The sequence below is a fragment of the Chiloscyllium plagiosum genome, chromosome 29 (genome assembly GCF_004010195.1).
Source record: "Chiloscyllium plagiosum isolate BGI_BamShark_2017 chromosome 29, ASM401019v2, whole genome shotgun sequence".
Lineage (NCBI taxonomy): Eukaryota > Metazoa > Chordata > Chondrichthyes > Orectolobiformes > Hemiscylliidae > Chiloscyllium > Chiloscyllium plagiosum.
In genome coordinates, this window is record NC_057738.1 from 47,897,451 (window position 1) to 47,922,892 (window position 25,442).

The window sequence follows — 25,442 nt, forward strand, 5'->3', positions numbered from 1 at the left end:
ATTTTAATTGGTAATATTTTGAGTGTAATTTGTAAAAGATTTGCAAACGAATTAACTGAAATATATTACTGCTATCCCCTCCCCTGTATTTCTTTTCCAGTTTGTGTCATGGTCAGAAGAGTTTGTTCGTTTTGGTGATAGTATAGAGGGATTTGCAATTGCTATTTTTCTCTGACCTCTTGAGTATGAACAGTTTGTATTGGAAGTAGTATGTGTACTTGCTAATATAAATTAACATCTGAAAACAAGTGTACTAAAAAAAAACACAGTTTCTACAAGGGTAGGTCAGAGGCTAGGAATATTGCAGCGCATCATTCTTCTCCTGACTGCCCAAAGCCTGTCCATCTACAAGGCAAAAGTTAGGAGTGTAATGGTATACTCCCCATTTGCTTGGATGGGTACGGCTCCAACAACCCTTAAGAAGCTTTACACCATCGAGGATAAAGCAGCCCGCTTGATTGGCACTACAACCAAAGCATCCACCACCAATGTTCAGTAGCAGTAGTGTGTACTTTCTACAAGATGCACTGCAGAAATTCATCAAAGATCCTCAGACAATCCCATGACCACTTCTATCCTGAAGAACAAGGGCAGCAGGAACATGGGAGCGCCACTAATTTCCCCTTCAAGCCACCCACCATCCTGACTTCATAATATATCTCTGTTCCTTCACTATTGCTAGGTCAAAATCCTGGAATGCCCTTCCTAACGGCATTGTGAGTCAACCCACAGCAGGTAAACTGCAGCAATTCAAGAAGGCAGCTCACTGCTGCTTTATCAAGGGCAACTTGGGATGAGCAGCAAACGCTGGCCAGTCAGCAACGCCCACATCCCATGAATGAATGTTTAAATAAAAAGTATAAGGTTCCATCTTGAAGACAGTATATGTTTCCAAAGTGAGAAAAGAAGACAATAATAGCTCATAGTTATAATCTAACCTACAATTACATAGGCAACTGTGTAAGCCAGTTACATGAGACCCGAAGACGGAAGTGATGGAGAACACAGTAATAATTCAATGAGGATGTAAGAGACATGAGAAAACAGAAGCTCATTTGTAGTCAAAAACAAAATAAGGAAAGGAATATAATTCAAGGTGACCACACATTTGGCAGCAGAGCATGTAAAAACCAGTGGCATTAGTAAGCATGTTGAATGTCTTTATTGAAAATACTGTACTACTGATGCTTGTGACAAACCCTGACCATCTATTACATTTACAGTGCTTACAAATTAAAGCATAAAAGATTGAATAAAATCTTAATTTCATCTTCAAATATAAAATCTTCTATTATTCAAATTTTGGCTGATAAAGAGACCAAGAAAAATTGTTACTCATGGAGGTACGGGAGGCTGATTAGTCTTTGAAGTTGGGAAAGGCATTATTTTGTCTCCAGAAAGTTAGTTAAGTAAAAATGATGGAAGTTGTGTTTCTGTTCCATTATGTGGATCGCAATCTGTCCGAACAGATTGTTTTTAAACTGTGTTTTGGTATGTAGTGGTGTTATTATGGGAGTGGTACCAAAATTCCCTATTAATTTATGTTGACCTTATCTTAGGAAGCGATCTATCTGGAGACCATGTGCTGCCTCCAGGGGGTTCCATAAGATCCATTGAAGTTGTTAAAGATAAGGAAGTATCAGCAAGATGAATGGACTTGGAGGAACATTTGCCTGACTTTGAATCTGTTGTGAAGAAGAATGGTTTGACTCAAATGGTGTCTGAACATTGGAAAACCCAGACTTCTGAGATTAAAAAGGCACTGAAGTATCAGATTGACCAGAAAGAGAATTTAAATTTAAGCCAAATGAAACTGAGCTCAAGCTACGTTATTTTCAGGAAATGCTTAAAGCAGCTGAAGAAGAACCTACGATTTAACAGGAAGAGAATGATTCAGCTGTTTGGCTGGCTGAGACTTTATTTTCTTTACTGACCTAGAGAATAAAAGGCCTACAGCCATGAAAAGAGCAAGGAAATCCAAACATAAAACCTGAATAAAGTGGTTTACCAACTGTGTTTAAAAGTTAGTGCCCTATTGACAATGTAATGTTTTGTTCTAAAGAAGAACTAAAGGACATACTGACAGGACATGAGAAGAGGAATTGTAATACAGGACTTTGTCTTGATGTACAGCTTTTGGCTAATGGAATAATCAATAATCATAGGGATTGTCTCTATCAAGAACCACACTGGTACTACCCAGACTACCATTTGTATAATCATTGAAGAATACTGGAAAACTGCAAAGTATAAAAGGTGATATTCTGTGATAATGGTGAACACAAAGCCACTAGCAGGAAAGCAAGTTCTTATTTACATGCGAGAGAATGTTAATGACCCAAATACGTCAAACTTCAACGCCAACTGTGGATTGTTGAGTGGTAATGGGTTAATCTGTGTAAGAATGTTGAAGTGAATTGTGAACCAGTGAGCTGGGAGGAAAGGTGGATTTAAATATATTATGTTTAGCACATTCATTGTTAAAATACATGGAAAGTTCTTAATCACATAACATCGGGTTATAGTCCAACAGGTTTAATTGGAAGCATTAGCTTTCTAAGCACTGCTCCTTCATCAGATGATTGTGGAGTACATAATTGTAAGACACAGAATTTATAGCAAAAGTTTAGTGTGATGTAATCAAATTATACATTGAAAAATACCTTGATTGTTTAAGTCTCTTGTCTGTTAGAATGACCATGTTAGTTTCACTTCTTTCATATCACATAACACCAATTGTTACAGTTAACCTGAGAATATAACTTTTCAAATAAAGTTGCATATGAAAGAAGTGAAACTAACATGGTCGTTCTAACAGACGAGAGACTTAACAAACAATCAAAGTATTTTTCAATGTATAATTTTGGTTACGTCACACTGTAAACCTTTGCTATAAATTTTGTGTCTTACAGTTGTGTACTCCACAACCACCTGATGAAGAAGCAGCATTCCGAAAGCTAGTGCTTCCAGTTAAACCTGTTGGACTATAACCTGGTGTTGTGTGCTTTTTAACTTTGTACACCCCAGTCCAACACCGACATCTCCAAATTATGGAAAGTTCTTAGTTTTGAGTAGTGTTTTTGGAAACCTGTCAGTTTGGTGATGACTTCTAATCTTCTGTTGGCATGGTGAGGCCTCACAAATATGGAATTTGAAAGGTTATTTATCTGTTTAATTTAAAGGAATCATGAGACCTGCTCTGAAATCTGCTTCACAACAAACTTGGGTGATTTGGTTGTTAAAGGGGAGCTTTTGCTGTGGTGTAGGATGTTCACACCTGTTAACCTTCAACACTATCAGAGAGGTCTTAGGAACGTTAGGTTTTTAATGTCTCTTTATTCCGAAATAAAATGGAGTTGCGAGCTTATAAGATAGGTAATCAGTATCTTGACCTTTATTACAAGGCTGATGTTATTGCCATGGAGTTGGACTTTTAGCAAGGAACATACCATAGAAAGCTATTGCTTACCAGATTGTCTTAAGATATCCCTGAACCAATTGGTCAGTATGCAGGATTCATGAGAAAGTGATAGAGGTAACCTATTGCTCTTCACCAAGGCTCCTTCAATAGCATCTTCCAAGCCCATGCCTTCTAAAACCTGGAAAGACAAGGGCAACAGATGCATAGAGCACCACCACTCTGCAAGTTCCCCTGCAAATCACACACCATTGTGACTTGGAGTCATTCTGCTGTTCCTTCACTGTTGCTGGATCAAAATTATTGAACTCCCTTGCTTCACTGCACTGTAGGTGTACTGGCTGCCATCTTTTCCAGAGCAGTTAGGAATGGGGAATAAATGCTCTTTAACCAGCAATGCCCACATCCCTTGGATAAATGAAATGGAAATGCAGGTGAGAGCTTGAGCTCAAATTGTAGAGAAAACAATTTGGAAGGATTTATGCATCTCTAAAATTTGCCTAGCTTTGGTTGAGTGAAAGGATCTCTGGGGTCACCCTTGTTGTAGAAGACAGCCTAGGGATAACTGGCTGGAAAAACAAGCAGTCATCTGCAGCTGTGAACAACTTTTGGACTGGTTCCTGAAGAATGAAATGTCCAGTTGAGGGACACAGGGGAAAGTGGGTACTGCAGATGCTGGAGATCAGAGTTGAAGAGTGTGGTGCTGGAAAAGCACAGTTGAATCGACGTTTCTGGGCACAAGCCCTTCATCAGGAATGAGGCTTGTGGGCCAAAGGGGTGAGAGATAAATGGGAGGGGGCTGGGGGGAAGATAGCTGGGAATGTGATAGGTAGATGAATGTGGGGTGAAGGTGATAGGTAAGAGAGGAGAGTGGAGCTGCTCCACTTTCCGACATATCACCTTCACCCCAACCTTCATCTACCTATCGCATTACCAAATACCTTCCCCTGAGTGTCTCTTCCTCCCTCTCTCTTCCCTTCCTTTCTCCGCCACCTCCCCCCCCCTATCTTTCAGCCCTCTTGGCTCACAAGCCTCATTCCTGATGAAGAGCTTATGCCCAAAACATCAATTCTCCTGCTCCCCGGATGCTGCCTGACAGGCAGTGCTTTTCCATCACCATACTCTTCAACACTTGAGAGCCACAGTGAGCAATGAGGGGTTTTTTGGCCTTTTTAAATGTTAAATTGGAGAGCTTTTGTGGCAAACTGCTCGAAGGTCCAGGTTCAAGTCCCACCTACCCCAGACATTGTTGTAACATGTCTGAACAGATTGATTTAAAATATCTAAAAGTTAAATAGACACTTTCTGTAGTTTGGAGTACAAGCTACCTCTTGTACATTGTATAGGCAATATTCCTTTAACATGTTTATTATAGTAAAAGTCATAATTTGCTATCTTGTCATTTTTCATAATTGACTGAAAAGATAATCAGTCACCACAAGGATTGTAATATTTCACTGTGCCCATTGTAAATTAGCAACCATAGTCCTTTTGGACCCGTCTGCAGTGTTCAACATGGTTAAATCTCCATAGTGCCTCTCTACTATTACTTGTATTACTTGTATTACTGTCTAATTAGAGCCAGAGAATTATTAGCAATGGATTTTCTTCCTGCTTTGGCACTTTTGCCTCTGGTATCATCCAAGGATCAGTTCTTTTGCTATTTTCATCTATGTGCTACCAAGTTACAGTATCATTCTAAGGCACAGTGTAGATTTTCATATATGCTACCTAACCAGCACCATTCCCAACCATCTTTTTCCTTTATTTCTTTTTGTTTTCATGGGATGTAGGCGTCACTGGTAGAGCCAGAATTTGCTACCAAACCCTAATTACCACTTGCTAGGTCATGTCAGAAGGCAGTTGTGTGTCAACCACATTGTTTTGGATCTGGAGACGATACCAGATGACAGTAGATTTACTCAGACCATAAGACATAGGAACAGCAATTAGGCCATTCTGCTTAGCCTAGTCTGCTCCACCATTCAATCATAGCTGATAAGTTTCTCAACCCCATTCTCCTGCTTTCTCCCCATAACTCTTGATCCTCAAAAACCTATCTATCTCCGTCTTAAATATACTTGATAACCTGGCCTCCACTGCCTTCTGGGGCAATGAATTCTATACATTCACCACTCTCTCTGGCTGAAGAACTTTCTCCTTATCTCTAAAAGGTTTTCCCTTTACTATGGTATTCCCCCTGGTCTATCCAATCAATGGAAACCTCTTTCCAACGTCTACTCTGTCCAGGCAATTGTTTGAGCTAAGACTGTATTGAGGTCACGAATTGAGTGGCCCTGGTGGAACCCAAACAATGTCAATAAACAATCTATTACTAGGTAAGTGCTTTTTTTAACACATTGTTAAAGACACCTTCCATCATTTTTGTTTGATGATCAGTAGTAGACTGATGAGACAGTGAAGGACTCGTTTGGATTTATCCTACCTTTTTAGCATGCAGGATATACCTAGGCAAGTTTCCATATTGGGCAGATAATAGTGTTGTAGCTGTACTAAAACAACTTGACTAGTGACATGGCAAGTTCTGGGGCACAGGTCCTCAGTACTATTGTTGGAATATTGACAGGGTCTATAGACTTTGTAGTATCAACTCCTCAACTCAATTCTTGATATGGTGGATTGAATCAAATGGGCTGAAGGAGAAAGGGCAGTAAATGCTGGAGATAAGAGTCTTAAAATGTGGCGCTGGAAAAGTGCAGGTCTGGGAGCATCCAAAGCACAAGAGAGTCGCCATTTTTGGTGAGACATCAACTTTCTTGCTCCTCAGATGCTGTCTGACCTGTTGTGCTTTTCCAGCGCCACACTTCTCGACTCTGGCTGAAGACTGAAATCTTTGATGCTGGGACTTCTGGAGGAGGCTGAGATGGATCATCCTCCTAACACTTCTGGGTTAATATTCTTGCAAATGTTTCAGCCTTGTCCTTTGCATTGGTGTGTTGTGCTCCCAGTCATGGGAGTCGCTTCCTCCCATGAGTTGTTTAATTGTTCACCACCATTTGCAACCAGATGTGGCAGAACTATAGTGCTTAGATCTGAACCATTGCTTGTGGAATCACTTAGCTATGTCCATCACTTGCTGCTTATGCTGTTCACCATTCAAGTGGTCTTGTTTTGTAGATCGAACAGGTTAACACCTCACTTTTTAGGTGTGCCTTTTGCTGCTCATGGTATTCTCTCCTGTGCTTTTCTTTGATCCAGGACTGACCATCTGGCTTGATATGCCAGGCCATAAGGTTGTAGATTGTTTAACTCAAATTCTCATGACCCTGGTGTCCCACAGAAACTTGTTCAAAGTCGCAACACTATGGAGAAGTGCTCTACTCAATATAAAGACAATATTTCATCACTCCTACTGATCCATCAGAAACTAGATCTTAAAAAAAGCAGAGAGCTTAAATTTCTTGAGGGAGACTGACTTTTAAAGATTGCTTGTTTATGACTCCATGTAAATTGACATCTAGGTGAGTTGCTGCAAATTATGTGGGATGTTTTGGTTAAATCTGTCTCTTAATATGCAGTTTGTTCTGTGTTCAATCATAATTTGCATGTTAATTTTGGATAAAGGAATATCACTAGGGGCAGCACGGTGGCTCAGTGGTTAGCACTGCTGCCTCACAGGAGTTCTGTTCTCTCGGGCAACTGTCTGTGTGGAGTTTGCACATTCTCCCCGTGTCTGTGTGGGTTTCCTCCGGGTGCTCCGGTGGTTTTCCTCCCACAATCCAAAGATGTGCAGGTCAGGTGAATTTGCCATCCTAAATTATCCATAATGTTAGGTGCATTAGTCAGTGGTAAATATAGGGTAGGGGAATGGGTCTGGGTGGCTTACTCTTCGGAGGGTCAGTGTGGGCCTTAAGGCCTGTTTCCATATTGTAGAGAATCTAATCTAATCTAGCATCACAATCACATAATTGTAATAATGCAAAACATATCCATTCAGCTCATTGAGCCTGCACCAGTTCTGTTACCTAGTGCCAATATCCTGCGTATTCCCATATCCTTGCACACCTTGTCTATCCAAGACCTTCTTGAATGCCTCAACGGAACCAGCTGTTTCCTACCTACTTGTGTGAAAATGCTTTTTTTCACTTTGCCCTTGCTTTGTTTGCACATCATTTTAAATCTGTTCTCTCTTGTTCTTTTTCCTTTTTGAGTAGGAACAGCTTCTCCTATTTACTATATACAGTGCAAGCATGATTTTGAAAACTGTCAAACCTCTCAGCTTTCTTCTTTCGAAGGAGAACATCCCAACTTCTTCAATCTATCCTCCTCACTGAAGTTTCTCATTCCTGGAATTATTCTTGCAAATCACTTCTGCACTGTCCAAGTGCATTCAAACCTTTCCTATAATGTGGCACCCACAAATGTACACCATACTCAAGCTGAAATCGAATGTGTTTTGTACAAGTTCAACATCACCTCCCTGCTCTTAAAATATATGCCCAGTTAATAAAACCAAAAACACAATATGCTTTAATTGGTCTCTGCACCTGTCCTGCCACCGTAATGATCTGTGCATGTATGCACCCAGGTACCTCTGCTCCTGTACCCCTTATTTTCTTTCAATTTTGTTCCGAACAAACTGTATCATCTCACACGTCTCTGTGTATTGAATCTCATTTGCCACCTATCTGCCCACTCCATTAACTTGTCAATGTCCTTTTGAGTTCCACACTGTCCGTTTCATAGTTTACAAGTCTTCCAAGTTTTATACTATCTGCAAACTTTGAAATTGTTCTCTGTACAAAAAGATCCAGATCATTAATACAAATTAGGAAAAGTAAGGGTCCCAATCCCAACCATTGGGGGACCCCACAACAAACCTTTCTCTAGTCCAGAAGATTGACCGTCTCTGTTTCCCCTCAGACAGCCAGTTCTGTGCCAAGTTGCCACTGTCCATTTTATTTCATGACCTACATCTTATCCTCTCAAGTTTGTTGTGTGGCACTGTATCAAACACCTTCTACATCAAATAGCATTTTTTTCATCAACCCTTTCTGTTATCTCTTCAGAAAACTCCAGCAAATTAGTTAAACACTATTTCACTCTTAGAAGTTGCGCTGAATTTTCCGAATCAACCCAACTTTGCCTTTATGACTATTAATCTTATCCAGAATAATTACATCTAGAAGTTTCCCCACCACCGATGTTAAACCAACTGGCTTCTAATTGCTGGGATCATCCTTACATCCTTTCTTGAACAAGGCTGTATTGTTTGCAATTCTCCAGTTTTCTGGCACCTCAAGTCTAAGGAAGACTGAGATCATGGCCAGTGCCTCTGAAATTTCTACCCTTACTACCTGCACAATCCTTGGATGCATCTCATCTGGCTTGGTGCCTTGTCAAGTTGAAGTGCCAACAATCTATTCAAGACTACTTGCTTATTAATTTTGAGCCCTTATAATGACAGTTGCCACGCCTCTCAATGACCTGAGTAGCAGCATCCTCCTTTGTAAAGTTAAGTATTGTTGATTTTCTACATAACTGTTTTCTGTACAGTTAAAACCTGTTCTGTTTTGTAGAATTTTGTGGCTTTATTCCATTAGTCAGTAATTGGGATTTATTGTCATGTGTATTTTAAACAATAAGTTTAGGTCCCTGCCCTGATCCTGTCCAAAGTTGGAAATCTGGTCTGGAAGCATAGCATAAAATATTTCTTCAGAATGAGAAGTAATATTGAAACATACAAGACTTTGAGTGTATTTGACATATAATGAGAGAATATGTTTCCTTGCTGGGTAGCCCAGAAGCATGGAGCACATTTTAAAAATGTGTTCCATTTACAGCAGCATGAGAATAAATATCTTCTGTGAGGCATTATCTTTGGAATTATCTAGCCCAAAATGTGGTGGAGACTGAGGCATTGAGTTTATTCAATAATAAGTTGATCAGATTTCTTATCTGGAAGGGAGTTGAGGGTCACATGGATTAGGGAAGGTGGCAATGGGGAAGATAAAGACAGGCAACTTACTGCTACTATTTTTTTTCCAGTTTTTGATTAAAGCAGAACAAAGAAACAATGCTGTTGAATTTCAGCAGGAGTTGTATTGATTTCAGGCTATAAAGGCACACATAGCAGTGGCTGGAGCTTTACATAAATCAAATTTGTCTGGTGAGATTCTGTCAATGCGTTTTGCTATGACAGATTGCATTTCCCAATACAATAGGGTAAAACACTGTACCTTTACCCTATTGTCCTGCACATTTAGATGAACTCAGTATCAGCTACAGAAAGGTGAATGGGTTTTTCAAGATCGATTCAAAATTCACTCATCATTGAATACCTACTAAGTTCTTACTTGTAACTTTGCTGAAAGAAATTGTAACAGAGACATTTCCTTAATGTAATGAAATCAATTTTTAAATAAAAACTAGATTAGTCTATTTCCATTTTCTTTACTCCAATTCCTTATTTGTGCTGTTTATTGAAAATAATATTCTGTACTTTTAATATCTTCCATTGAAAATCTGTATCAAACTAATCCTTTATTTTCTTGACGGTTGAGAAATGGCATTTTGTTCTCTCTCTCGCATTCTCTCTCTCTTGCATTCTCTGTCTGTCTGCCTCTGTGTGTGTTTCTCTCTCTCTCTGGCATTTTCGGTCTCACATACGCTCTGTCTCATTCGCCCACACATACACTTTTGCTTTTCTCCTGTTTCTTTCCGTATAACATTATTTGGCAAATTCTGAGCCATTGAATTTTTACTACATTGCTTATCTTGTCAGTTATTTTATTAACTGTACTTCAGATTTAATATGTTTGCTAAATGTTGTGAAAAATAATTGATTTTCCTACAATACATTTTTTAGTGAAGTCCTTCAACTCAGATTACAGGGCATTCTAGTATAACATGATGGTTGTCTTCCTCTGCACCCTCACACTATGGGAAATCATATTCTGGGAAACAGCTATAGAAAGTTGCTGAAGAAGATCACTATTGCAAATCGTTAAACCCATTCAGGAGAAAGTTCGCATAATCCAAACAGCGTCCACAATTCCACGTTATAGCCAACTCGCGTTGATGAAATGCACATTATATCAGAACGACCTGAACTTCATTCCTACTACTTTCTCTTTTGCTATAATGAGATGGCTGTCCAACCTCTGGTTCAACAAAGGGCCATAGAATCCTGATTGGAGGAGTTCGCACATGGAATTATGGGAAAAATAGGCATGGATTTAGGATACCATCAGTTCAAAGACTGAACAGGAAAATGAGGTTGGAGATAGGTTCAGAGTCTACAAGGAGATAGATACTTTTAATCCCTGGAGCAGGTGGGACTTGAACCCACACTTTCTGGCCCAGAGGTAGGGACATTATTTATTGCACCATAAAAGGCGTTCCATTTCTATTCATAGATACTCCTCCAGAAGAACGAAGGGGATTTGATTGAGGTATATAAAATGCTAGAGGGGACAGTCTCAAACAAGAAGTCATGGATATAGAATGAGAGAAGTAGTTTCTGTTCATCTCAGTTTTGAACCTACTTCTCTCAGGGTTGTGAATCTGTGGAACTCACTCCCCCTGGGTGCATTGGAAATGTGGAATAAATCAACAGATTCAAGAAACAAATATTTATGTTTTTGATGAAAAGTTGAATAAAGGGTTATGAGGACAGGCAGGAAAGTGGATTTGAGACCAAGATAAGATCAGTCATGATCATGTTAAATGGCAGAACATGCTCAAAGGGCAGAATTGCCTTCTAATTTCTATTGTTTTATGTTTCTGTGTTCAAAGCCTACCTCACTGACCAACCTTTTCCAGCAATTTCTGCCTTTGTTTCTTTTAGTTAGCTGTTTTGCTTTCTCATTGTCAAATTTTGCTTTTGAAACTGCTTCTGTGAAGCACCCTGAGATGCTTTGCTACGCTGAAGGTAAAATACAAGTATTTTTTTTGTTGAATTATCTCTATGTTCGCTATGATGATGCATTGTTATTTTTCCAGCAGGCATAATTCTGAATTTGCCACAGTAAACTTGGGGGTACAGTAATGGCATTCTCGCATACATTTGTCAATGCTAATTTTGTAATGATGGATTTTACTGTTTAAGCATGAAACTTTTCTCTATAGAAACCACGGCTAGTCCAGCAAAAGATAATTGCAGAATGAATCGTTATAAGAATAAGGCATTAAATCCTGAGGAATTGCGTAGGAGAAGGGAGGAAGAAGGGATTCAGCTAAGGAAACAAAAACGAGAGCAACAGGTATGCACCTTTTGTTAGTTTGAGTCATTTTATTTCCAACTGTTTCAAAGTACAACAAGCCAATTTGAACATTGCTGGCTAATTGGACCTCAGCAATTTAACCTTGAGTTCAGTGACAAATTGACTTCTACCACCCAAAAATGTCTCGGAAGAATAGGCAAGTGTACAATCCAATTATTAATTTTTTTTGTTTGTGAAGAAAGTTGACTCCTGTTTTTGCAGATATAACAGTAATCAATTACTTTTGAAATCACTTGATTCTTAAAGTACTTGTAAGATGGCATAAAATGTGACATGGCACTGCATAACAGTTCATTGATTCCAAAAATCTAAGATGTCATGATTAGTTTAGTATTTCCTACTCAGTAAGAAACAATATTTTTTAAAACTGTTCTTTAATCTAATTACAGTTGGCATTATTATTGCCTACAGCTTATTTACAAAATGAAACAGAAGAACGTTGTACACGATAGTTGAGATGTTCTTGGGATTCTGGACTGCTTTTTGAAACTGTTACATCATTCTTTTGAAAATTATCGCATACTTTTATTTACTGTGTAACCATTTTGGATAACACGAGGTTATCAAACCATTTATGGAATGTCCACAGTTTAATTGTTGATTATAAAATGGTTATTTTATGGAAAAATGAGCAATATTAGAATTCTGATGCAAAGTACTGCTCTTTTCCAGCTATTTAAAAGGAGAAATGTGGAGCTTATAAATGAAGAATCAGCCTTATTTGAAAGCCCTCTCATGGATTCATATGTCAGTTCAACTGCAGCAGGGGTAGGAGCTATGTGATGAATGACTCAGTGTTAATGGATCATTCCAGTTTGTTTAAACAGTAGTTTCATGGTAAAGTTAAGAATTTTGAATTAACAACTTTGAGTGCAAAAGGAAAATTGGGAAATTGAGTTCAATAGATTTTGTAATTTGTAGACTAATGCATGAAGAAATGACAATCAAAACAGTTGTTGTCACTCAATAATGTTTCCTTTAAAGAAGGAAATCTCAGTGCTATGAGTGATCTACATAAGACTTTAGAGTATCTCCTAAGTCCATCCATCAATATGTCCACCACCATCAAATCTCCTCAACACTGACTTTAAAAGTGCAACATTTGTGCTGTAAATGTCATTTCTTTATTCAACTAAAAATAAAGGCAAGCATTAAGAAATGGTGACACTAGTGTTTGAACAATTTAAATTAATCTGGGAAGAGTCATGATTTAAAAGCATGTTTGTATTAAGAGATAATGGTAAAATATTGAAATTTATACTGATTAGTTATGTTTTTGTTTTCTTAAAATTCCAAATTGATGCAATTGAATTCAAATAAATGGTTAAAACATATTCATAATGCTTGAATTGTGTCAGCCATGTTTCTTGGTGAACTGCTTTATTTGGAGTTTCTGTCCTTCATATTTTTTCAGTGCCCAGCTGGATGCAAATCCAACCTTGCAAGGCTTTATAGTTGTAAAAATAAAACATGTTGGAAATACTCAGGATGTCTGCCAGCATCTGTGGAGTAAAATAACGGAGTTGATATTTTAGGTCTGAACTGTTAACTTTGGTTTTTACTCCTCACAGATGCTGCCAGATCTGTTGAGTATATCTAGCATTTTCTCTTACTGTAGATTTCCAGCATCCAAAACTTTTCTTATTGTATCACTAAAATTACTTTCCTGTGAACATTTATGTCTTTCTGGATTGTTACGAAAGAAATTGTACTATTTGTATCTTCTAAATTGTATTTTCAATTCAGGAGGGTGTGATCACAAGGGAAATGGTACAGATGCTTTTCTCTGATGATACTGAGCAGCAGCTAGCTACCACTCAAAAATTTCGAAAATTGCTTTCCAAAGGTAATTAAACTTCACTGAAAACTGAAGGAAACATGGATGAGGTCAAAAATTGCTAAATGAATGATAGTTGCAGGGCAGTGTCCCCTACAAAATGATTATCTGCCCTTTTAAGGCATTTAAGAGTGGAAGGCTGGCTAAATTTAATTTGATTGTTTGTATTGACGGACCAAAATTAATAATGGCACTTCATAGAAGATTGAAGGAGCACACACAAATTCACGTATTTCTAGCCATGCCACATGTATTATTATTGTCCAAAGTATTGTAAGTCAAACATCACTTTTCTTCTGAAATGGCAGTTTTCATAATCATAAGAGATATATTGTGGAGGCGAAAGCCCTTCCAGCCCTTCATTAATGTAGGTTCCTTACACTAACATTACAAAACTCATTCCATAATTTCATTTTCTCTCAATCATATAAAAATTTGAAATGCATTTTGTCACTTCTAACACTTGAATGCAGTTCTTGATTGCACATGGATTGTAGCAAATACTCCAGAACCCATATCATTAAAACAATCCTCTGGCCATCAAAACTGCTCTACCATTTTAATAAGATCATAAGTGAACTGACTGTGGCCTTAATTTCACTTCTTTCAACCTGCTGCTCATAATCCTGACTCCACAGTAGATAAAGATCTGTCGAACCCCACTTTGAATTTATCCAATAATTCAGCCACTACTGCTCTCTGTGGAAGAGAATTCGAAAGGCCAGATACCCTCTAGAGGATGAAATTTCTCCTAGTCTGTCTTTAAATAGGAGATTCCTTACTTTTTTAAACTGTGCCCTATAGATCACCAAATCTGACTAACCTCTGTTCCTACTCTATCAAACTTGGTCAGAATCTTATTTGTTCTAATAAGGCAATCTCTCACTCTTTCAAATGAGTACAGACCCAACTCTTTCATCATTAAAGAAAATCTTCATCCCAGGATTCCATCTGGTTGGACTTCTCATAAATCATAGAATCCCAACAGTGCAGAAGCAGGCTATTTAGCCAATTGAGTCCTACACTGACCCTCTGAAGAGCATCCCACCCAGACCCACCCTATCCCATGGCTAATCTGCCCAGCCTGCATATCCCTGGCAATTTAACATGGCCAGTACACCAAAACTGCACCACTTTGGGTTGTAGGAGGACACCAGAGCATCCTGTGGAAAGCCACACAGACGCTGAGAGCATGACCAAATTCCAAACAATTGCCTGAATTTCGAATCAAATTGGGATCCCTGGTGCTGTGAGACAGCAGTGCTATCCACTGAGCCATCATGCCACCTTCTTAGGATATATGCCTGTGAAGCAATACTTTCTTCAGTCAGTCATACCAATGTACTAGGTAAAAATAATGACTGCAGATGCTGGAAACCAGATTCTGGATTAGTGGTGCTGGAAGAGCACAGCAGTTCAGGCAGCATCCGAGGAGCAGTAAAATCGACATTTCGGGCAAAAGCCCTTCATCAGGAATAAAGGCAGAGAGCCCGAAGCGTGGAGAGATAAGCTAGAGGAGGGTGGGGGTGGGGAGAAAGTAGCATAGAGTACAGTAAATGACTGGGAGTTGCAGTGGGAGAGGGACTCCCTGAGATTCTTGTAGAGAGAGGAGGAAAAATTCTTCAAGGCAGGCATCCTTGCAAGAGGATTCGCATACCAATGTACTGCCCAGTTGAAGCAAAGCTTCTTTACACTCTATAGTCCTTTTCCTTTTTCAAGTTCCATTCCTAATTTCTTAATGTAAGTGTGTCCTAAATTTTCATACAGGTAGTTATAGAGTCATAGAAAAGTACAGCATGGAAACAGACCCTTAGGTCCAACTTATCCATGCCGACCAGATATCCAAAACTACTTTAGTCCCATTTGCCAGCACTTGGCCCATATCCCTTTAATCCCATCCAGAAGCCTTTGAAATGTTGTAATTGTACCAGCCGCCTCCACTTCCTCTGGCAGTTCATTCCATTCACACACTACCCTCTGTGTGAAAAAGTTGCCCCTTAGGTCCCTTTTAAATTGTTCCCTTCTCACCTTAACCTATGCCCTCTAGTTTTCGACTCCTCGACCACAGGCAAAAGACCCTGTATATTTACTTTATTCATGCACCTCATGACTTTATAAACCTTTTTAAGGTCACCCCTCAGCCTCTGAAGCTCCAGGGAAAACAGCCTCTCCCTGTGACTCAAACCCTCCAAACTTGGCAACATCCTTATAAATCTTTTCTGAACCCTTTCAAGTTTCACAACTTCATTCCGTTAGGAGGGAGACCAGAACTGTACACAGTATTCCAAAAGTGGCTGAACCAATGTCCTGTAGAGCTGCAATATGACCTCCCAACTCCTATACTTGACATTCCGACCAATAAAGGCAAGCATGCCAAATGCCACCTTCACTATCCTGTCTACCTGCGACTTGACTTTCAAGGAACTGTGAACCTGCACTCCAAGGTCTCTTTCTTCAGCAACTCTCCCCAGGAACTTACTATTAAGTATGTAATTTCTGTCCTGATTTGCCTTTCCAAAATGCAACACCTCCCATTTATCTAAATAAAACTCCATCAGCCACTCCTCAGCCCATTGGCTCATCTGATTACGATCCCATTGTACTCAGAGGTAACCTTCTTCACTGTCCATTATACCTCAAATTTTAGTTTCATCTGCAAACTTACTAACTATACCTCCTATGTTCACGTCCAAATCATTTATATGAATGATGAAGGTTGCGCTCTTGTGCAACCCCGCATTATAAAAAAAATCGCGCTTTAGAAGCAGCGCTTAATGTGTTAGTAGTGTAATCATGTTACAGCCAGCATACATTTTAAACGTTCGCTGTTTAAAAACAGTGTCCCCAATTCATCAATCGCATTGCAGCGAATTTGCATTAAGGGAAAATGTGTTATAACAGAGCGACCTGTATTCAAATATGAAAGCATCTAGATGCCTCTGGATTGTAGTATTCTGCAGTATCTCTCCTATAAAATAATTTGCTTTTCTATTCTTCCTACTAAAATACAATCAAATTTTCCCAGTTTATACTTCTGTACGCTCACTTAACCAGTCTACATTCATTTTTCAGACTCTTTGTATCCTTCTCTCAACTTGTTTTATTTTCTGTCTTTTGTACTGTCCACAAATTAGCTGCAAACATTTGGTCCCTTCATTAATCAAGAGTATAAATAGTTGACACCACTCATTGTTTACTTTGGTGATCCACTAATTAATTTGCTAAACTAAATATTATCTGTTTATCAAGAATCTGTTTCCTGTTAGCTAATCCTGTCTCTCATATATCAGCCCCAAAATAATATGCTATTACATTGTGAGTAATGTTTTTATCTGGCACCTTATCAATGCTATGTGGAGACATAAATGAAGATTCAAGCTTGCACTAAGTAATGTGCTTCAGGCCTAAATGGCAAAGGAACAATTTTTTTTTGATGTACATGGTCCTAGTGTGTTTTCTGTTCTATACAACACAGCAAGTTCGCTATGTAAAGTTAATACATAGTTTTATTACACAAATGAATATGTTCACCACTAGCGAATTGCCAGAGCCACAAAAAGGTGCAAATTGACTTGTCTGTCTGAAATAACAGCAGGTTTTGATTGGGGTGGGGTCGGAATTGTATATCCTCTACGCTCGTAATCTGCTTCGCATTTTCCAATGTCTGAAAACTTTTTAGTTCAACCATAATTCTACCTGAATCTTGCCCACATACCAGTCATGCCCATTTTTTTTTTCTCCCCTTCCCTTTCTCTAATCTCCTTTAACTCTACAATGCCCCTGAAGAAAAGTTTCAATTCCTCTGACTTTGGTCTTTTTTTAATTCAAATTTCCTCACTTTTACCCATTCTGATTTTCTGACCCCTACCTTCAGCCACCTAAAATCACTTGCTGGAAAACTCTTCTTCAATCCTCCATCTTTTGTATTCCTACAACTAGTTTTAAGATCTTTCATTTGCACTTTTTATCAAGTTTTTAATTGCCATTTGTAAGCTCTTATTCGATTTGTTACCTTTATTTTGCAGTGAACATATGTGGATGGCCTTGAGGTTTGCTTTGTTAAAACACTGTTATGAGCGGGTTGGAAGTGTGCACTGTCTCTCTATCTAATCTCATTACCCGACGGGTGACAAAAAGTTAAATGTTTTACCCAGTTACTGACCTGGCTATTTACATATTTGATATTAAGTTCTGAGTACAGGTAGTTCTTCTGTAACATGATGGTTGTATTCTTATGCAACCCCACATTATAGAAAAATCATGCTTTAGAAACAGTGCTTTAAGTGTTGGCGATTTAATCATGTTTCAGCCACCACATGTTTTAAAAGTTTGTGCTTTAGAAATAGTGTTTTACGGTTGTCAACCATGTTACAGCGAATTCACATTAACAAATGCGCGTTACAGCGGAACAAGTTGTAATAAGATATATTAGCCAAGTATCTTAACAGCAAAATTGTTATAAAAACAAGCCTTATTTGACAAATATGCAATTTTAATACTAATACAGCTGATTAATTTAGAGCTTGAAATGTGAAAATTTAAACATTTGTACTTCTAAATAACCCAATTGATGTATGCACAAACGCATGTTAGAAGAAAATTTAAAGGAACTGTCTCTGCAGAAATGAACACTGGCCAAAACAGTTGTTAATCTTGGAGAATAAAAGTAAATGAAATGTTTCAGAGCTTTCAGTCCAGCGTCCTGGTACACTTAGATGGGCACTGCTAGAACACAGGCAAAAGTGAGGACTGCAGACGCTGGAGATCAGAATCAAGATCAGAGTGGTGCTGAAAAAGCACAGCAGGTCAGGCAGCATCCGAGAAGCAGGATAATCGACGTTTTGGGCAAAAGTCCTTCATCAGGAATGAGGCCATTCGTGATGAAGGGCTTTTGCCCGAATCGTTGATTATCCTGCTCCTCGGATGCTACCTGACCTGCTGTGCTTTTTCAGCACCACTCTAATCTTGACTGCTAGAACACAGACTGTTGTCACTGTGCTCTTCAAGTATAGTTCATTCAGGCAATGTCTAGATGAAGTCCTCTTAACCGTTTTTCAGGAAGAGTAGTTGTTTTGATTTTATTTTTCAGTTCTTGGACAGGATACTTAAGGGTTTCTCAGAAATTTAGCAAAGACTGAGCTTGGGGGTCTTATCTCTTCACAGACTGCGCCCCAGCTCAACTCCAAGCGGTACCATAAAGCCACATTTCTGACAATCATAAACTCAGACATGTGACTTCCAGTGAATCCAAGTCGTTAACTTAAGTCACATGGCTTTCAGTAACTTTTTTTTATCAAGTGTCCTATAATGTGCCTTCAGTGAATTTTAAAAATAAGGTCCAGGTATCTTTTCAATGCTCCAAATGAACCAACTTTCACAATTCTAAATATAAATGATTGCTGTTATTCAATTATTGCAAATAGATATTAATTCTTGAATAATGCATGATAATTTAATATAGTTTAATAAATTACATTCCATGATTAACTTAATGTAGAGAAAGGGGGGAAGAAAGCATTCTTTTGTAACTAATCTTTGTATTCGTCAGAACATATTCACTTACAGTAAGAGGGCAGCCTTTTGCATCCTTGTGAAGTCTCCAGCCAGTTCCTTATTTTATTCATGGAATATGGGTCTTGCTGGAAACGCCAGCATTAATTGCCTAGAAAATTGTCTGTAAACTGCACGAATATGCACATGTGCAGCCGCTCCAACTAGTGTCAGCATTGATTTCGGTTCCAGAATTCTTTGCTGTGCATGGGCAATGGTGATTGCCTATCCCCAGTTTTGCCACAATTCAGTTCTCCTTTTTCCTTCTAGATAGTGAATGTCACTGCTTTAGTAGTGTTATGATAGTCCACATTTATCACTTTCAAATTTTAACATCAGTCATTTCAATGTTATGCTGGATGCCTTTGGACTAAAACCATGTTTGAAAAATGGATACTCGCTGACCTAAAATTGTTGCTGTGATTGAGATACATGGAATAAACAAAGACATCTGTACATAAATTAATGAAACAAGTCAGTGCCAAAAGGTTGCATCTTCTGTTTTAATTTTTTTGTTATTCATTGAGGGGATGTGGGCTTTGCAGGTTGGACTAGCAATTATTGTTTTCCTCGCCATCCCATCAGCATTCTGCTGAGACCATTCGATCCGTAATTCCCTCGTTAGGTCCACGTCCCCCACCAATCCACCCTCCATTCTTGGCACCGTTCCCTTGCTGCCGCAAGAGGTGTGAAATCTGTGCCCAGACCTCCCCCCACCTCTATCCAAGGTCCCAAAGGATCCTTCCACATCCGACAGATTTTTCTGCACATCCAAACACCTCATCTACTATGTCTGTTGCCCTCAATGTGGTCTCCCCTACACTGGGGAGACAGGACACCAACTTGCTTAACGTTTCAGAGAAGACCTGTCGGACACCTGCACCAAACAACTCCACCGCCCTGTGGCCAACCACTACAATTCCCCCTTACACTCAGCCAAGAACATGCAAGACCTGGGCCTCCTCCACCACCACCAAAGCCTAGCCACCCGGCACCTCATCTTCCGCCTTGACCCTCCAACCATACAGCATTGACATTGATTCCACCAGTTTCCTCCTCCCCCTTCCACCCTGCAACTCCGTACTGTTCTCTTCAACTGTCCTACTTGTCCATCTCCCTTCCCACCTAACTGCTCCACCCTTTACCTTGACCTATCATCATCACACCCCACCTGCACCTACCTATCACCTTCCCAGCTACGTCCCTCCCCACCCCCAGTCTAAGCTCACCTACCGCCCACATTCATGATGAAGGGCTTATGCCCGAATGCTGTTTGAATGCTGCCTGACCTGCTATGCTTTTCCAGTGCCACATCTTTCAATTCTGATCTACAGCATCTACAGTCCTCATTTCATCCAAGATTTGATGAGGCCACACATAGTAAAGTACAGCACAGTACAGGCCCTTCGGCCCACGATGTTGTGCTGAGGAGCGGCTCAGTGGTTAGCACTGCTGTCTCACAGCGCCAGGGACCCGGGTTCGATTCCAGCCTCAGGCAACTGTCTGTGTGGAGTTTGCACGTTCTCCCTGTGTTTGCGTGAGTTTCCTCCGGGTGCTCCAGTTTCCTCCCACAGTCCAAAGATGTGCTGGTCAGGTGAATTGGCCATGCTAAATTGCCCATAGTGATAGGTGTATTAGTAGGGAGTAGGTGAATGGGTCTTCGGAGGGTCGGTATGGACTTGTTGGACCGAAGGGCCTGTTTCCGCACTGTAGGGAGTCTAATCTAATCTAATCTAATCTAATCTAAAATAACCTAACCTATGCATCCTCAATTCACTGCTGTCCATGTGCATGTCCAGCAGTCGCTTAAATGTCCATAATGACTCTGCTTTCACCACCACCGCTGGCAGCGCATTCCATGTGTTCACGACTCTGCATAAAGAACCGACCTCTGACATCTCTATACCTTCCTCCTAACACCTTAAAACTATGATCCGTCATGGCAGTCAATCCTGCCCTGGGAAAAGTCTCTGGCTATCAACTCTATCCATGCCTCTCATTACCTTGTACACCTTGATCAGGTCACCTCTCTTCCTCCTTCTCTCCAGAGAGAAATATCTGAGCTTAGTCAACCTCTCTTCGTAAGACAAGTCCTCCAGTCCAGGCAGCAACCTGGGAAACTATCTTTGCACTCTCTGCAAAGCCTCTGCACTCTCTGCAAAGCCTCTGCCTCTTTCTTATAACAGGGTGACCAGTACAGGACACAATATTCCAATATTGGTCTCACCAGGGTTTTGTAGAATTACAGCAAAACCTTGCGTCTCTTAAACTTGATTCCCCTATTAATGAAAGCCAAAACACCATATGCTTTCTTAACAACCTTATTCACTTGGGTGACAACTTTGAGGGATCTGTGCACTTGAGCACCATGATCCCACTGTTCCTCCACACTGCCAAGAATCCTGTCTTTAATCCTATATTCAGCATTCAAGTTCAACCTTCTAAAATGCATCACTTCACATTTATCCAGGTTGAACTCCATCTGCCATTTTTCAGCCTAGCTCTGCATCCTGTCTATATGGATTAGTGGTGCTTTATTCCTGATGAAGGGCTTTTGCCCGAAACGTCGATTTTACTGCTCCTCGGATGCTGCCTGAATTGCTGTGCTCTTCCAGCACCACTAATCCAGAATCTGGTTTCCAGCATCTGCAGTCATTGTTTTTACCTATGTCACGCTGCAACCTGCAACAGCTCTTGATACTATCAACTGCACTTCCAACCTTTGTGTCATCTGCAAATTTACTAACTGACCCCTCAACCACCTCCTCCAAGTTATTTATAAAAATTACAGAGCAGAGACCCAAGAACAGAACCCTGCGGGACACCACTCACCACTGACCTCCAGGCAGAATACTTTCCATCTACAACCACTCTCTGCCTTCTGTCAGCCAACCAATTCTGAATCAAGAGAGCCAAATCTCCCTGTATCCCATACCTCCTGACTTTATGAATGAGCCTACTTTGAGGAAACTTATCAAAGGTCTCGCTGAAGTCCATATACACCCCATCCACTTCCTGTCTCAACCTGTCTCATCACCTCCTCAAAGAACTGAGTAAGATTTGTGAGGCATGACCTGCGCCTCACAAAGCCATGCTGATTGCTTTTAATCATGCTATACTATTTCCAAATAGTCATAAATTCTATCCCTCAGAATTCTTTCCAAAACCTTGCTGACCACAGACGTAAGACTGACTGGTCTGTAATTGCCAGGGATTTCCCTATTACCCTTCTTGAAAAGAGGAACAACATTCACCTCCCTTCAATCTTCCAGTACAATGTCCATGGAGAGAGAGGAAGCAAAGATCTTGGCCAGAAGCTTAGCCATCTCCTTTCTCGCTTCTCGGAGCAAACTTGGATAAATCTGGTCTGGCCCTGGGGACTGATAAATCTTAATGTTGTCAAAATTTCCAGCATATCAACTTGCTCAATCTCGATGTGTTCAAGCCTGTTTCCCAGCACCTCAAAGTTCTCATTCACAACAAGGTCCCTTTCCCTAATGAAAACCAAAGCAAAAAACTAATTTAGGGCTTCCCCTAAATTATCCCACGTGATAGAGATTCGAGGAATAGGGAGAGAGAACAATTAAATGCGTGGCTTCAGGGATGGTGCAGGAGGGAGACTCCACGCACAAGTTCCATACGCTATCCCTGACCGGCCCTACCTTCTCCCTGATCATTCTCTTATTCCTCAAATATGAATAAAATGCTTTTGGATTCTCCCTAATCCTTCCAGCTAAGCCTTTATTGTGCTCCCTCCTGACTCTCCTCAATCCATTTTTGAGCTCCTTTCTAGTAAGCCTGTAATCTTCTAAAGCTGATCGAGATCCTTGCTTCCTCCACCTTACATACGCTGCCTTCTTCCTTTTGATGTGAAGCTCCTCTGTTCTCATCATCCCAGGCTCCTTAATCCCTTGCCTGTCTCAGAGGACCAGATTTGTGCATCATTTGCAACAACTGCTTCTTAACCAGTTTCCACATGTCTGCTGTGCCCTTTTTGTGGATCAATAGCTCCCACTCTGTACTTTCCAACTGTTGTCTGATAGTGTCATAATTTCCTTTTTTCCAATTAAATATCTTCCCATGGTAACTGCTTTCCCTCTCCATGGTGATGGTAAATTTGAGGTAGTTGTGGTCACTGTCACCAAAGTGTTCTCCCACCGCGAGATCTGACACCTGTCCTGGCTCATTGCCGAGCACCAAATCCAAATTGGCCTCTCCCCTCATCGGTCTGTCTACATACTGAGTAAGGAAACCCTCCAGAACACACCTGACAAAAACGGCTCCATCCAAACCATCTGCACTAAGGAGGATCCAGTCAATATTGGGAAAGTTGAAGTCACCCATAACAACAACCCTGCTACATTGGCAGATTTTGGAAAAATGCAAATCTATGAATTCTTCGATCTCCCTACTGCTAGAAGGGGGTCTGTAGAAAACCTCCAATGAGGTGGATGCTCCCTTGCTGTTCCTAACTTACACCCATACTAACTCAGTAGGCAAACCTTCCTCGACAACCTTCATTTCTGTAGTTGTGACGCACTCTCTGACTAGCAATGCTATACCGCCTCCTCTTTTTCTCCCCCCTCCTTGTTCTTTTTAAATGTTCTAAACCTTGGAACATCTAGCAACCATCCCTATCCCTGTGAAACCCAAGTCTCAGTTATGGCCACAATATCATAGTCCCAAGTACTGATCCACGCTCTAAGTTCATCACTCTTATTTCGGTCACTCCTTGCGTTAAAGCAGACACAACTTGATCGATCCCTTTGTTTCATCACATGAAAAACCTCCCTGATAGATTCACTACATCCTGTCACTACCCTATCTACAACTGCCCGCCTCTCAGATATGTATCTCTGGTTCCCATCCTCTGCCAAACTAGTTTAAACCCTCCCGAACCACAGGAGCAAATCTCCTACCCGGGACATTTGTGCCCCTCCAGTTCAGGTGCAACCCATCCTTCATCAACTGGTCCCATCTTCCCCAGAAGGCATCCCAATGGTCCAAATATCTGAAGCTCTCCCTCCTGCATCAACTGCACAGCCATGTGTTAAGCTGCACTCACTGCCTGTTCCTCACCTCACTATGTCATGGCACTGGTAGCAAACCTGAGAACATTATTCATCCTGCACTTCAGCTTCCAACCTAGCTCTCTGTAGTCACTTTTCAGATGCTCAGTCCCTTTTCTGGCTATGTCATTGGTACCAATATGTATTACGATTTCTGGCTGTTCACCCTGCCTCTTCAGAATCTTGTAAACCTGGTCAGTGACATCCCAGACCCTGGAACCGGGGAGGCAACATACCTTCCAGGAATCCCATTCCTGACCACAAGGTCTCCTGTCAATCCGTCTACCTATTGAGTCACCTACCACTAGCGCTTTTCTATTCTCCCCCCCTTCCCTTCTGAGCCACAGTGCTATGCTCAGTTCCAGAGGCCTGACAACTATGGCTTTCCCGTGGTAGGCTGTCCCTGCCAGCAGTATCCAAAACGGTATACTTATTACTGAGGGGAACAGTCACAGGGGATCCCTGCTCTGTCTGTCAGTTCCCTTTCCTCCTCTTGACTGTGTAACCCAGCTGTTCTTATCCTGTGTCTGAGAAGTGACATTTCCCTGTACATCCTCTCAATGTTCCCCTCAGCCTCCCAGATGATCTGCAGTTCATCCAGCTCCAGTTTCCTAACTTGGTTTTCGAGGAGCTGGAATTGGGTTCATGTCCCGCAGATGAGGCCAGTGGAGACATGTGTCATGTCTCTCACCTGCCACATTCTGCAGGAGGAACATGCAACTGCCTTTTTCAGCCATATCCCACTAATCTAAAAGCCCACAATGGACTAAACAAGGAAGAGGGAAAAAAGAAAAGAAAACCTGAAGAACTTATCGAGTTTACAGACTCTTATTAAGGTTTGAGGAGTTGGGTGGGAGGGAGGCCTATACGATTTAGGGTCTCAGGTTTAACTCTCACCTACTTTAAAAAAAAATCACTTGCCCTTCCAGGCAGCCCTTGCTTCTCTCTGACCTCACTGCTCACCGCTTTGTAAAAAAATGGAAGCCCGACTCTCTAGGTAAGTCCCTTTTTTAAGTGGGAATGCTTACCCTTCCTGGCAGCCCTCTCTTCTCTCTGCCCTCTCTCCTTGCCGCTCTGCAAAAAATGGAGCATCTTGAGCAGTTTTGGTCCCCTTATTTAAGAAAAGGTATTTCAGTGGAGGCAGTTCAGAGAAGATTCACTTGGATGATCACTGGTAGGGAGGGATTGTTCTATGAGCAGGTTAAACATATCAAGTCTCTATTCATTGGAATTGAGAAGTGATCTCATTGAAACATACAGGATTCTTAAGGGACTTGTAGGGTACATTTTCCCTTATGGGAGAGTATAGGACCAAATAGCGT

General features: G+C 40.6%; 1 protein-coding gene across 2 annotated transcripts in view; it reads left to right on the forward strand.

Moving 5' to 3' along the window:
• Nucleotides 1–1,444: 1,444 nt before the first annotated feature.
• The window catches only part of LOC122564566 (importin subunit alpha-7), an 86,993-nt gene continuing 62,995 nt past the window's right edge, over nt 1,445–25,442 (forward strand). The window contains exons 1-4 of one of the 2 annotated variants that reach the window (XM_043719656.1): nt 1,445–2,256; nt 11,510–11,643; nt 12,337–12,432; nt 13,411–13,510. In XM_043719656.1, coding sequence (XP_043575591.1) covers nt 11,545–11,643; nt 12,337–12,432; nt 13,411–13,510 — 295 coding nt within the window. In that variant the 5' untranslated portion in view covers nt 1,445–2,256; nt 11,510–11,544. Of the gene's footprint in view, nt 2,257–11,339; nt 11,644–12,336; nt 12,433–13,410; nt 13,511–25,442 lie in introns of those variants that run through there. The other variant, XM_043719655.1, reaches the window with a different exon arrangement.